The sequence below is a fragment of the Aegilops tauschii genome, chromosome 3 (assembly GCF_002575655.3).
Source record: "Aegilops tauschii subsp. strangulata cultivar AL8/78 chromosome 3, Aet v6.0, whole genome shotgun sequence".
Lineage (NCBI taxonomy): Eukaryota > Viridiplantae > Streptophyta > Magnoliopsida > Poales > Poaceae > Aegilops > Aegilops tauschii.
The window spans coordinates 37,211,001-37,224,630 of NC_053037.3; the positions used below are offsets into that span (position 1 = coordinate 37,211,001).

General features: G+C 50.4%; 2 protein-coding genes across 3 annotated transcripts; both read right to left on the reverse strand.

Annotated features, from left to right (window-relative positions):
* Window positions 1–5,504: 5,504 nt before the first annotated feature.
* On the reverse strand, window positions 5,505–13,224 carry LOC109738648 (carotenoid cleavage dioxygenase 8 homolog B, chloroplastic-like). The gene is made up of 5 exons (XM_020297744.2): window positions 12,973–13,224; window positions 10,762–11,505; window positions 6,803–6,996; window positions 6,425–6,717; window positions 5,505–5,776 (listed from the first exon to the last, which is right to left on the reverse strand). Exons 1-5 carry the CDS (start codon window positions 13,222–13,224, stop codon window positions 5,628–5,630), a joined length of 1,632 nt encoding a protein of 543 aa, XP_020153333.1. The 3' UTR covers window positions 5,505–5,627.
* LOC120976417 (uncharacterized) lies at window positions 7,013–9,823 on the reverse strand. 2 transcript variants are annotated; one of them, XR_005771822.2, is made up of 4 exons: window positions 8,779–9,823; window positions 8,508–8,702; window positions 7,992–8,383; window positions 7,013–7,603 (listed from the first exon to the last, which is right to left on the reverse strand). XR_005771822.2 is itself a non-coding variant. In XM_040403370.2 (4 exons), the coding sequence occupies exons 1-4, from the start codon at window positions 8,911–8,913 to the stop codon at window positions 7,449–7,451; spliced, it is 600 nt and encodes a 199-aa protein (XP_040259304.1). In that variant the 5' UTR covers window positions 8,914–9,823; the 3' UTR covers window positions 7,013–7,448. The 2 variants fall into 2 exon arrangements, 1 of the variants encoding a protein (XP_040259304.1); XM_040403370.2 differs by having other exon boundaries at window positions 8,269–8,383.
* Window positions 13,225–13,630: the final 406 nt, after the last annotated feature.

The window sequence follows — 13,630 nt, forward strand, 5'->3', positions numbered from 1 at the left end:
GCGCTGTCGACACGCCTCTGCCTACTGGCAGAGGTTGAAGACAGCCGCTTCAGGCCAGCGGGCTGGGCCAGCTGGAGGAGCTGGGCCAGGTGGGCTGCCAGGTAAGTCAGGTGGGTCTCTCTCTCTCTCTTTTATTTGTTCCTGTTTTCTAGTTTTTTGCTATAGTTTGAGCTTAGGAAAAATACCAAGGCATTTCCTAAAATCCTGAAAATATTCATGGACACTTGCTGAATTATTGCAGTGGCCCAAAAATAGTTCCAACATTATTTGAGCATTTAAATTATTTATAGTACTTAAATGCCCAAAGTCAAATACAATAAGATTTAATTCAAAAATCCAGAATGGCCTAGAAATATGTGCATCATTTTTGTCAGAGGTGCTGGACCAATTCAGAAATGATGAACATTTCTAAAGGGCATTTTGGGATCATTGAAAAGATTTAAGTTTGAACCTAGTTGAATTTCATTTGCTGCTAGGGTTTATCATTCCCCATTTCAAGTTTCTGAGAAATTTAAACATGATGCAACAACCAAGCTAGTCCAAGTGCATAGCAAGGCTAGGGACGTGACACTCTCTTTAGCCATCCCTTGGCATCTGCCGTGCGCCCACCACGATAGCCCGCCATATGGGCCGAACCAGAGGAGAAGGAAAGAGGGGAAGAGAGAAGGAAGGGGAGGGATTCTGCCTCCCCCTTCCTTCCCTCCTCCCTCCTCCTTCCTTCCCCCTCCGGAACTTATGGAAATGGGGAGGCCGAATTGGGGAGGCGCCCAAGTAGGATTCCTCCTACTTGGGGCGCCCCCTTGCTGCTCCCCTCCCTCTCCCACCTATATATACATGGGTAGGGGGCGCCTAGAACACACAACAACATTTGGTAGCCGTGTGCGGCGCCCCCTCCACAGATTACACCCTCGGTCATATTCTCGCGGTGCTTAGGCGAAGCCCTACACGGATCACTTCACCATCACCGTCACCACGCCGTCGTGCTGACGAAACTCATCTACTTCCTCGACAGTTTGCTGGATCAAGAGTTCGAGGACGTCATCGAGCTGAACGTGTGCAGAACTCGGAGGTGCCGTACGTTTGGTACTTGATCGGTCGGAACGAGAAGAAGTTCGACTACATCAACCGTGTTGTCAAACGCTTCCGATTTCGGTCTACGAGGGTACGTAGACACACTCTCCCCCTCTCGTGGCTTTGCATCTCCTAGATAGATCTTGCTTGAGCGTAGGATTTTTTATAAATTGCATGCTACGTTCCCCAACACCTCCTTCTTCGCCAAGATCTCCTCGAGCCTCTCCGTCAGCTTGGCCGCCGTACCTTCTCGCTTCACCCTCTCCTCCTCCCACTTATTGCCTCGTAAATTTCTTCTAACCTTCTTTGGCAGATCTTGGGCTGGTTTGGTAGGCTCACCGGTTTCTTCCTCGTTGGCTTGGTCGGTCGTCTTGGCAATGAATAGGTTCCACTTCAGTTGCCCATTCAAGTTCAACCAACAATGCATGATAGTGAAGGACTTCTTCTCCAACTTCTTGTACACCACACAAGCATGAGTAGGCTACAAAGTGAAACAATGCCCATCTGTCTAGTGAGCAATAAAACAATACATGTTCGGCTAGTGATCAACAAAATTAAAGCATATCCGGCTAGTGATCATCTTACTTGATCGGTGATTTGTGCACCACTAAGCCACCGTGCGATGGATCCTTCAAGTGCCCACAATACTTGGAGACAACCTCTTGGATGGTGTACCATTGATGGTTGAGGGACTTCCACTCACGGTTGCGGATCAACGCGTCGGAGTAGGGCGCGAAATGGTTGTGCTCATGGAACCATATGTGAATGTTCCTCCAGAAGGTTGTGCCCTTTTGCTCCGTGCCATAGACATGATCGTGGCTAGTGGCCAACCATGCATCGCACAGTAACTCGTCCTCCAGCATGTTGAAGCTTTCTCCTCTACCCTTCTTCTTCGGACCACCGGCTATATCATCCGGATCATCGTCATCGCCGTCCTCGTCCTCCTCCCCTCCTCCGGATGGTGCTCTCCGGCGGCCCAATGTTGTTGTTGTTGTGTGCCATCACCGGTTTGGGTTTAGGACTGCTGCGTGGCCATCTGGGTGTAGGACTGCTGCTGCTGGTAGTTGCCAGACAGGGTGGGATCCGAGTCTTCCACCCGCGCATCCACATAGCCCCCTCCTCCCTCACCTCCGTCGTGGATGATATCGAGCATCTCCCTGTCCGTGTTGTATGTCGGCTCCCCCGCTCTCGGCATTGTAGCAAACAGCGTGCAGGCACCCATCTTCTCTCCGCCCGCCGTCCTCGCACGTACGTGTGGCGGCGAAGAATAGTCAGAGAAGAGCGGTGCCACGTTAACGTCGATGATGTAAGGAACCGTGCGGGCGGGGCTTGCGAGTTGCTTGGCTGCGTAGTAGTATGGAGGCTTGTAAGGCTCCGGCCACGACGTCGTCTGTACTATGGGCGTGCCCGTCTAGCGGTGGCCGCCACGACCTCGCCGACTGCCTCGTCCGCCACGCCCACCATGCCCATCGCCACCACTAGGCCCACCACCGGCCAGCCACTTCTTCACCTTCTCCTCCTTTGCGGCCTTCGCTTTGACGCGTCGATTTTGCTGCGTGTCCGAGCTGATCTTCCGGGCGAGCGTGATGCTCGGATCCTCCGGCACCTCCGCCGGCTCCATCTCCGACAGGTTCTCCGACAGTTCCATGCTCCGGTGGCGGAGGGAACGAGAAGGTGGGAGAAAAGAGCGAGCATTGGGCGGAGAGGGCGGGCAGTGAAAGAAGAGAGTGGGAGATTTTGGCGCGGAAACAGTGTGGGATGCTACAAAAGCGCGGGCTCGGCCTTCCTTTTGGGTGGGCCAGGGGGCGGAGAGAGATGTTTCGCGTGTCTGGACTCCCGCAAATCTCCCCCATGTTTGTCTCCTATTTGCGGGAGAAATCGCGTCTAGACCGCCCCGCAGACCGATACAGGACTGCGTTGGATAGCTTCGTGGTCCGGACGGTTGCAGGAGGTTTGCGGGTCTGCCTTGAAGATGCCCTAATGCAGCAATTCTTGCTGACTGTTTCAATCTTGCTCTGGAGATACCGAAGATTGAATTTCAGCATTGTCGACGGGAAGCAAACTGTTTGGCACATTTTCCGGCTAGGGATACGTACGACTCAAAGACTAGCTATGCTTGGATAAATGGTGTTCCTAGCTTTTCATTATCTCATGTTATTCATGATGTAACTCTACCACAAATTAAATAAAGTGCCAATAGGCTTCCGCCCAAAAAACAGAACATAGTAATTTATCTCTTCTATCGTCAAAGTGAACGCGAGGCCAGAAGCAGGCAGCCATGCACGCTAAAACAGGCCTCCCGACTCCTCCCGTGTCGCCCCTGCACGGCAACCGGGGGGAACCCTAGCGCCGTTGCGTCCTCGTCCCTCCCCTGACCTATCCTCCTCGCCACCGCCGGGACGCGCCGCCGGGCAATGCCCGGTCGGCGTCGGCAGCGGCGGGATCTCTTCTCCCACATCTCGCTGGATCTGGCGCGGGTGGATCGCAGCGGTTGTTCGCGGCGGGATGGAGGCGGGGCGCGCCGGTGCGGGCTTGGGGGCGACGGCTGGGCTCACGCTCGCGGTTTCCCCTGGTGTGCGTGGGAGTCCGCTCGGGGCACGCGGCGGCGGCCCTCGGCAAGCGGTGGCGGGCGCTGGGATCTCGGCGGAGCTCCGGCGTGTGCAGGCGGCGGTGGTCCCTGTGCGAGGTCGGCGGCTACGTCTCTGACCCAGACGGCGCGGGGATGGCGGCGGCCCGGCGTGACCGGCGATCTAGATGCGGTGGTGCCGGTGGCTCGCTGATCTGCCGGTGCTCCAGGGTTCTGCCTGGTGGTGATGGTGGTGACGGCGGCCCGTGCACGAGAGTTGGATCCCTTCGAACTGATCTGGGTGAAAACTTGCCTTCGGCGTCCGCTAAGGCCGGCGGTGGCGGCGCTATCTGCGTCGTTCCCTTCTTGAAGGCATCACCGTGGAGAGGTTCAAGGCCACTCTCTGCTACCTCCGGGGGAAACCCTAGATCGGATGACGGCGGCGCTCTGGTGTCGTTCCTCCCTTGGGGGCGTCATTCTTGGAGGTACACACGTGATCGAGGGACCAGAGGACAGATTCTTTGGTGGAGCGGTGATTCATCCTACACACTGATGGCGACGGATCTTGGCGGCGTGGCGCAGTGCAGATTCGGAGTGCGCTGTGGGAGGATGGACTCGCGTAGGAGGACAACGCTGTCGGGCGTCGTAGTGGCGTCGATGGCAGAGAGACCTGGCACGGTACATGCAACAGTACAGCTCTGAAGATGGATTGGTGGCAGGTGGCTGCGGCGGCCTCATACCCGGCAGGCCTCCTGGTTGAGGAGTGCGCCGGACTGGTAGGTGCCCCATACCCGGCAGGCGTCCTGATTGGGACCTTAGGTCTTAGATGTTTAGGTTTGGCTGTGATGTCTGTTTAGTATTAGGTCCAGACTATCTGCGCCCTTTCATCAATTGGATAGGTGTAGCGACAGTTGTTGCTTAGACGGTGGTTTTAGTCTTATTGTTGTATGGCTTTGTAAAGTCATGTGAGAATAATTAATAAAGTGGTCGTATGCATCGCCCAGATGCAGAGGCCGGGGGTCATACTCCTTCTCTAAAAAAAATCTCTTTCTTACCAACGCCTCTGCAATTCCAAAATAACAACCCCCCTCTCCCCAATATTTTTTTAACAAAGTAACACCTATAATAACATGTAAAACGGTGAGGTGGTTTTCTCGAACCGAGGCTGCAGTAATGCACCAACAACTCATGTTATGCGTATCCCTATAACTTGAGTTCATGCAAAAAAAAAAACGAACTTACACCAACAAGGCATCTTTTATTATATTTCAAAGGAATATGAACTATATATAGTTGATACACTCGTAAACAACACTATGAACCTGGAAACAACGAATTATGTACACATGCATTCCACATTGTGCATTACTTGAGCAGCGATGATTCGGGCTGTGGTCGCTCCCTGTAGTTTCGCTTCCCGTATATGAGCGACACATGCATCCACGTATGGACCATGCAAAAAAGAAAAAGAAAAGAAGAAGAAGAAGACATCCACGTATGTATATGTATATATGCAACCACCGACTTGGATTGCTGTTACTTTAAGAATGCAGATTTTTAGATCACATGCACCCGGGCCTCGCTATCCTCCCTGCTCAATGTTGTTTTGATATCTATGCTACACAACTAATTTAATATATGTAAATGTCTTTTTTTTGTTTCTCTCATATAAAATGTGTCTCCAACTTCAAACTTTGCAGCACAACAAAAATGTGAGATAAAACTTTCAGATTTTTTGGTCCAACATAAATACTAAAAATGAGTTTTTTTAATCAAACAAATCTCATTTTGTATATTTATATTGGACGAAAAAATCTTGAAGTTTTATCCCAGATTCTAGTTAGAAAGTTTTATTGTGCCGCAAACATTGAAGCTTAAGACATGTTCTATATGAAAGAAAAGAAAAAGGTACTTGCATGAATCACTATGCATAAAATGAGTGACTAGATACAAAGGGCCGAGATGCACATGCTCAAAAACATGTTTTTTGTTACTTGTCCGTGGGCACCCAACAACAGTGCAAGCCATAGGGCAGCCCGTAGGGGAACTTGGCCCTGGCGATCTCTTTGAACGTCTTGGCGTCTAGCACCAGCACGTAGCCCGACCCGTCCTTGGAGCTCACCATGGATATGGTCACGCCTACATCACAATTCCGCAACCCAAGTCAAATGAGTACGTACAAATACGAATAGTGACGGAAGGACAAAAGAAAATACACAATAGCTACATGTCAATCATCTAAATTTTGAATTTGGGTCAGTCGATTTTGGTTGAAGGAAGAAACAGCCGAAGGGGAGGAAGAAACTCGCCAGAAGGGAGGAAGCTTGCTGGGCAGGCTACCCCTTCATCTATCTTAGGGTGGGTGTGGGTGTGTGTGTGTGTGTGTGGGGGGGGGGGGGGGGGGGGGGGGGAGGCAACACGACAGTGGTGAGGGGCGGCAGCACGGCGGTGGTGAAGGTTCACTGGAGAAAAAACAGGCGAGGCCTAAGGCTAGAGGGATGGCCGGGGGCGGCGGCAGCACGACCGTGGGAGGAGGTTCCGGGGAGGGCAGGGCGGGCAAGGCTGCGCGGAAGCACTGCCGGCCGCGGGTTGTGGTGGCCGGTGGTCCGTGGTGGCGGCTGGGGGGGAAGATCGGGTGAGGAAGAAGAGAACGGAGGTGGAAGATGATGCTGTGGATGTTGGATCTTGATCCGAAGGTTGAGATTGGAAGCTAGAAACCGACTGACCACTTCAAAAAATTTAGGCGACTGTTTTGTAGCCACTCCCAAGAAAACACAAGGAACTAACCGTCGTCTTCCTTGACCGCGCCGGGGCGGGGCACAAAGTAGGGCTCAGACGGCACGGCGCCCTCCTCGTACCAGTTCTTGGCCATCTTCTCCACCAGGTCGATCTTGGTGAGCGTGTTGGAGAACTTGCACGGCCGGCGCGCGCCACAGGCGTAGGTGTAGCGGTACTCCTTGCCGAGGTGGGCTGGGTTGATGCTGCACATGTCCATGCTGCGCCCGTGCTCCTCCGGGTCCAGCGCCGCCTCCAGCTCACCGAACGGGCTGCCGTCTAGTGGGATCCTGAACCGCCCCACCCTGCACGTACGTCCATGCACGCATGCGTAAGAATCAAGGTTGTCTCGTAGTTTCGATAGGAAAAATCTTGTCTCGTAAGTAGTACCTGGAGTCGATGAGGACATCCTCACCGGTAAAGCTCCGTAGATTGTGGAGACGGAGGTTGTCATGGATGGAGGTGTTGGCGTTGTGCTTGCAGCAGTCGGCGATGATCGCCGTCACGCGCCCCTCCTCGTCCTTTTCCTCGTACGCGTTGATGAAGTGAAACGTCATGAACGGCGGCACCTCCACGCTCACCACCTTTTTTAATAATCCCAAAACTAGTACTATATCAGAAACCAAAATCGAACGGCTAGCAAGTACACGCCGCATGCATCCATTGTATACTAGTACTAGTGGTTGGGGCCCGCAATCGCGGGCCTCCTGAGAGCCCTCCTCTGCGGCGCAATCTTGTCTAAGAATTGGGTATGTACTTCTGTGGTGCTAGGTAGGAAATGCACTTTGCGCTGGCTTTTTTGGTCATCGGTGTGACCATGGAGATGGAACTGGGGACGCATTCATAGACACATAAATCTAGCTGAAATCCATTAGAGATGACAGCATATTAAATTTTGGGGAGTAGCACGCAGTAGTAGACTTTGTTAGATGATGCATTTACATATATGGTAGTTGGTTCAAAAGTCAGGCAAGGCAGTTGGATTGTAGAATACATGATAGAAAAGCATCTGAATGAAGAAACTTTCCTACGCAAGCTATATAGATGGAATTTCTGATAGTGGGCAATACATTCTCAGAAGCGATGTATGGTGCGACAAAGACGATTTGCCCGACTCCCGCTTCCAAACTTCATGGGCAGGTAATCCATGCCCGGGTGGATGGAGGTGCTCCTCGACGAAATGAATAAGTACTGCAAATTGCAAATACAAATTATAGGCTTATGTGAGGCTAACTGAAAAGATTATTACAACAGAACAAAATGAGAAAAAGGACCGGTATAAAATACATGGCCTATATAAAGTTGAAAAGATAGTGCAAAACCAAGCAAAATCATTGATTACTAACACCCAGTGTGCATGAATGATGTCCATAACGTAAGAAGTAACATAGCAATATCCATAAATAACAGAAGGGGACATGTGGAATGATGGAAATGAGATCAATCCATACAGTAGAGGTTGTTGGGGTTGCAATGCGGAAAACAAAAGAAATGCAATTCAATTTGTTGTTCCCAAAGTAAGAAATTTTAGTAGTGTAGGGAGGTACAAAGAGAAGCACCAAGAATGCAAAGAAATAACCTGCGGCCACAATTTTATTATTTTTTTAACAGCATAAAGATGTGATTGAGGTTAATGCCCAACAAATCTGAACCTCATAACACTTCTTATCTCCCATTCCATCATTCAGAACCTGTCATTTTGCATGAAAAAAAAAACTATATGGACACAAATTCAGAAGCAATATTCTTGCAGCAATCGTCGCTACTTGCTGTGACCTCATCTGACAGCCTCACAGGCATTGTTTTCAGCATTGGTGCGCATCTAAATACCAGTTTCAAGAAATCTAACTCATGACCTTCCCCTTGGAAGTCTTCGATTTTCACTTTTTCAAGATTGGTCAAGGAGATAGTTTGGCATCTCCAGTTACTGGGCTCCTCACAAGGGCAATTTTGTGGGCATGCTTCATCATCCTAAAAATAAAAACATGAAAATTACTACAATGTATATATATCATACATAGATGTTTCACAGTTGGCAACTTTTTGTTGAAGACGGCAAGTACTGTACACTACATTACATGGATAAATTACCTACCTCTGATCTCAGCAGGATGACCTTAAGGCTTTGCATAGCAGTAGAAATCCGATCCATTCCAAGGATATGGAATGCAAATGCTCCAAAAACATGCCCCAACGTTTCGACATGTAGCTCCAAAACAGAGAAACGGGTAACCATATGTTTCTCTATCTCCGTCCTAAGGCTGACTTCCTCTGGAAAATCATATGAATCCTACAAAAACAATTTGGCTGGATATCATAAATAATTTTTCAGTTTAGTTGGCGAATCAACGAATTGAGCGACATACATCGGCAACCACGAACAGCGACAGGACATTGCCGTGAGTAGGAAGCTGTCCATTGTTCTCCGCCATCTGTAATCTCACCGCCGAGAGGCTCCAAGGACAAGCCAGGCAGACACGGTGGAATACGTGCAGCGTCATGAGACTGTCTCCAGCATTGGTGCCAAAACGGACATCAACACAATGATCTTGGCGCTGGTGCTGAAGGACATGGCCAATCACTTGAGCGCAGGTGCCCTGATGTCAATGCTGTAGGTGAAGGGGATCCTGCTGTCCACATCGAGCTCCTGCAGCGACGAGGATCTGATGATGCATGATGTTCATGTGGTGGGAGCCGCGGTCCTCCCTAAGTTTGAAGACGCGCAGACGCGGGCAGCGGAGGACCAGGTCCGTGAGGTTGGCGCGGCAGCCCGTGAGGGAGAGCCTCTCCAGCGCGGGGAACCCCAGCCAGCTGCCACGCGGGTCCGCGAAGACGAGATCCAGCCCTCGGAGCTCCACCGAGAGGGCGCGGGGGAAGCGGGGCACCTCCACCTCGACGTACAGGCGCTGCGTGCCTGCCCGATGGCGAGGCGGAGGTCCACCGGCAAGAGCGCCGCGGCGGGGTGGAGCAGCGGGGGGACACGCCCTCTAAACTCTAACTCGCCGACAGAGTGTAGGAGGGCCTCGGGAACGTAGATATCGAGGAGGGCCACCCCGGGGCCGGCCACGGCTTGAATCGAGGCGAGCGCCGATTGGACGTAGCCGAGCGCGACGTCGCGGAAGACGAGCTCGGGGAGGCGGTGGCGGCGGAAGAGAGGTAGCGTGGGAGGAGATGTTTGTCTCCCTCATTCTTTCTTAGCGACGAAGGGAGGTGGGGTGGGAAGGAAGCTTCGTGTGGACGAGCATGATTGGGCAGCGCGAATGTAAAACGCGACAGTAAAACTTGCGGACGTGGCACTCGCGAGCGGGCACCCTTGATGCACACCTTATTGTTTTTTATAACAGAAAAGGAAAATAGCGTGCCTAGGTCAATCGACACTTAATCAAGTCTCAATCAAATGGCATAAAAAATAAAAAATCTATACCTATTATTAAAGGGAATAGGTATTCTTGGTTTGGTTTAGTCCTTTTCGTGCTAAAATTTCGTACTAAGTGATCTGGCCAGGTACTTGTATGTTGATGGGCTTTTTATGGGCTTTCATAGAGACCGCGAAAAATAATTGAGTCAAAATAAATCAACATTGTGGGAATTGAGCACGTGACCTCTTATTTGGATCTTCGATGTAACAACCAACGACATATGTACCATTCACATTTATGAATCCCAACTCACTCTAAATATACGAATAACAATCCTCATGTTTAGGGCGAGCTAATTAAGCGAATGAGCTCATTAAAGGAAAGATTGTGGGCTTAAATTAAATATTTAAACAGATGTGGCTAATTAAAGAAAAGATTATGGGTAAACCGGTGGAATAATTAAAAGAAAGATTGTGGTCTTAGTAAATAGAATATTCAAATAGATGAGGCTAATTGAAGGAAGGATTTGAGGTAAAAAGTTAGGATAATTGAAAGGAAGGATTTGTAGGCTTCAATGTGTTGGGGCTGCTAAATTAGAAAAGGAAGGATTTGATTCCTGACAAAAAGGGTGAGGACGTCATGTTAATTAAAGCAACGATTATGCTTAAATGAAATCAGTGGGAGATTATGCTTGACAAAGAAAATATGAACAGGGCTAAATTGCATCGTATTTTGTATGTTCATTTTGCAGAAGGATATTGCGTTGCAGCGTGTTCTTCATAGTAAATCCGGTGCCGTGGGACATTACGCTTGCACAAAACATAATTTTTTTCCGTTGCAATCGCACGAGCATATGTGCTAGTAAAAAATAAAAAGATAATTTTGCATGGATTTCAACGTAAAATCTCTCGAATATAGCGAATCAACTTAGACATCATTAAGTCTCAATTGACTGAGATTTAGCAAAAATAAAAGGAAAAAGCAACTTACGATGTTGCCGCTGGCCTTGCACATGACGTGCATGTAGCTCCCGGGATCTGGGTACCACTGGAACTTGTACAGCGGCGTGGGCTCGGCGCGGAGGAGGTTCGCCGCGCAGTACCGCAGCAGCATCTCCGGCACCACCACGTAGTTCTCGGTGACAGGGAACGAGTGCACCCACGCGGGCGCGGGACCACCGCGACAGTCCACCCTCCCCACGAGCTGCCTCTCGTTGCTCCCGGCGTCCATCCTCGCCACCACGTACCCGGGCCGAATCAGGTCCGGGATCAGCGTCCAGAACTCGGTGTCGGTGACGATGGGGTGCGCCGAGTGGATCAGGCCGCCCAGCTTGTCCTCGTACTCGAACTTGCTCACTGTGTCCAGCGTGTCCGGGTCGACGACGGAGCCCTTGACGGTCTCCGTGAGGCAGAGCACGCGGCCGTCGCCGAGCCTGACGACGCTGGTGTTGGAGTTGTCCGTGAGGGAGGAGCCGGAGAAGAGGCTCGCGAGCTGCCTGATGAAGGACGTGAAGCTCTCCGGCTTGGGCGGCACCTCCGAGAACTCGCGGTAGCACAGCTTCCCGTGCTGGCGCGCCGCCTTGTATGCCTCCGACTCAATCTGCCGGTGCGCGCCCACGGCGTGCCCGTCGCGGAACGAGACGCGCACCAGCGTCGCGTAGCCGTCGAACAGGTGGCGGAAGCCGTAGTCCCCGAGGTCCCATAGGCCCGGGCCGTTCCTCAGGTACGTGCCATCCTGCGCAACAGAGAGAGTGCATATAAATTTCTTCAAAAAAAAGGAGAGAGAGTGCATATACGACCGGATCAATTATTGCGGCGCAAGGAACAAATCTGTCCAACTTATAATTTATCAATCACGTAAATTACAACTTATCTAACCATGGGCTGATGATTGCTAAGATGAGTAGCTGGACCATAACAATCACAGCTTAGTCACAAGTCGCGCATACATGTTTGTATAACCGTATTATAGTGCAACATATACCTGCTGATTTAACACCACCAACCCACATTTTAATACTGCATATGCATTAACGAATGTGGGCAAGAAATTGGCATCCAAATTCCTATAAAGGCTAACTTGGGCGGAATGGAGGCCCGTCGCCGTGAGGCTTGGGCCATAGTGGATCAGTTTCGATATGGATCAGTTTCGACTTGGGTCACCATTACTATATATATATATCCTTTGTAAGCAACCGCACGGGATAAGATCGTTGTTGTAAATCTTGGCCGTATAGCTAAGTTTTGCTGGCTTTGGCGCGCGTGGTTTTTCCCCCTTCGCATTGGAGGGGTTTTCCCCGTTAAAATCTTGTGTTCCTCTGTGTTTATTTCATCTTTTTCATTCTCTATTCCTTGTTGTATCTCTATCAAAGAGAACCACTATTTCTGGTGTCGTGGCGGCGTTGGGTTGGAGGGTGTGGGTGGGGTGGGGGTGGGGGTGGGGGGGGGGGGCATTGACTCCACCCACCAGGGTTCAAAACTTGGTGCTCATATTTATACTGTATTGGTCTTCCATCTTTATCTGGAATTTGGGTGGAACAAGTTTCATCCAAAACAAAGTTGCGAGAATCAACAAAACTTTGTATCATCGTAGTTTTGTGTTGCCTCCTTCCTCCTTCGCTGTCGATGTCGACTAAATTGGATGCGCTTCGCCAACCGACTTTACAACGAAATATAAAAGTTGGCTACCCGTCCTTGGTAGACTGTTAGTTTTTCTTTTTTTTTTTCGAATCGTTAGACTGTTAGTTGATACTACTGATGAGCATGCTACTTATAGGAGTATCATATATTTTGTCTCAATTCACCTTTTGCGAGTATGGATACTTGGTGTTGCCGATCTACACCTTGATAAAAGTAGTTTTTTTAGTTTGATAAAAGTAGTTAGTTTAATGGAAAGAATGTGTTACGCAGTGTGGCATGGTCTAAAAGTACTTATACGCATATGCATGATTTTATCAAACATTTGTTAGTTACATGCATATATGGTCAAGGTTTGAATCGAAGTAACGGAAAAGATTCACATTCTCCAAGAGAAAACGCACGACTAACCTTCACGTGGACCACCGGCAGATTGTATAAACGGATGTTTGAGGTTAGTATGTCAGTAGTTCAGGTATGAAGAATCTCCAAGAAGGAAAACAAAACAAAACGAAGGCATGCACAGATAGATAGATTTGTGCAAGCAATCCATGCATTAACCCACCAGCCAGAGAGGGAGGTTTCCCTCCACTTCCAGCGCGCCCTCCCACCTCTCCTGCCGTATGCTCTTCCACGCCACGAGCTCCTCGGCACCACCACGGCGCGGCCGAGCACTGACGAGCGGCGGCGCCTCCGTGACGGCACCAGCCGCGAGAGGCTGCGCCACTGCCCGCTGCTTGTTGCCTCCCTGCTGGCTGGCCCGACGGCCGGACAGGGCGGCGACTGTGCAGATCGAAGATGAGATGGTGGGAGGCATGGCGATGTATTGTCTAGCTAGGAATCTAGCAAGATGGAGTCCGCCACCCAAATGCCGTGAACAGATTTGGTCTGGTACGTACCCTGCCTGCTGGTGAAGGGATGTATATATATAGCCCGCCCGAGGTGGTGGCCTGGTGGGTGGTGGCGCATCTGACCTGCGCGCGGACGTACGTAATGAAATGGATCGATTAGCGGGAGGCAAATTCAGCATCTCTGCTGGTCGAAATTCCTGGATGCCATGTTTGTTTGCACCCCGGTTGTCATGTTGCAGCAGCTTGGTTTGAATTTCGCTCCGGTTGGTCCAGCCACCAGGTGGTAGTTGTCCGGTTAGTGCGTTATTACGTCGCCTGTGGGACATTTATATGCGGAAATACCATTAAGAGGCCTTCTTTGATTCATCGGGT

What these genes read in the sequence shown, in the direction of transcription:
- LOC109738648 (XM_020297744.2), bottom strand. Translation starts at nt 13,224, where the DNA reads ATGCCTCCCACCATCTCATCTTCGATCTGCACAGTCGCCGCCCTGTCC. An exon ending in GAAACCTCCCTCTCTGGCTG is followed by an intron (nt 11,506 to 12,972) that starts GTGGGTTAATGC and finishes TCTGTTGCGCAG; the next exon opens with GATGGCACGTACCTGAGGAA. An exon ending in GCAAGGCCAGCGGCAACATC is followed by an intron (nt 6,997 to 10,761) that starts GTAAGTTGCTTT and finishes TTATTAAAAAAG; the next exon opens with GTGGTGAGCGTGGAGGTGCC.
- LOC120976417 (XM_040403370.2), bottom strand. Translation starts at nt 8,913, where the DNA reads ATGACGCTGCACGTATTCCACCGTGTCTGCCTGGCTTGTCCTTGGAGC. An exon ending in CGCTGTTCGTGGTTGCCGAT is followed by an intron (nt 8,703 to 8,778) that starts GTATGTCGCTCA and finishes TTGTTTTTGTAG; the next exon opens with GATTCATATGATTTTCCAGA. An exon ending in TCATCCTGCTGAGATCAGAG is followed by an intron (nt 8,384 to 8,507) that starts GTAGGTAATTTA and finishes TTTTATTTTTAG; the next exon opens with GATGATGAAGCATGCCCACA.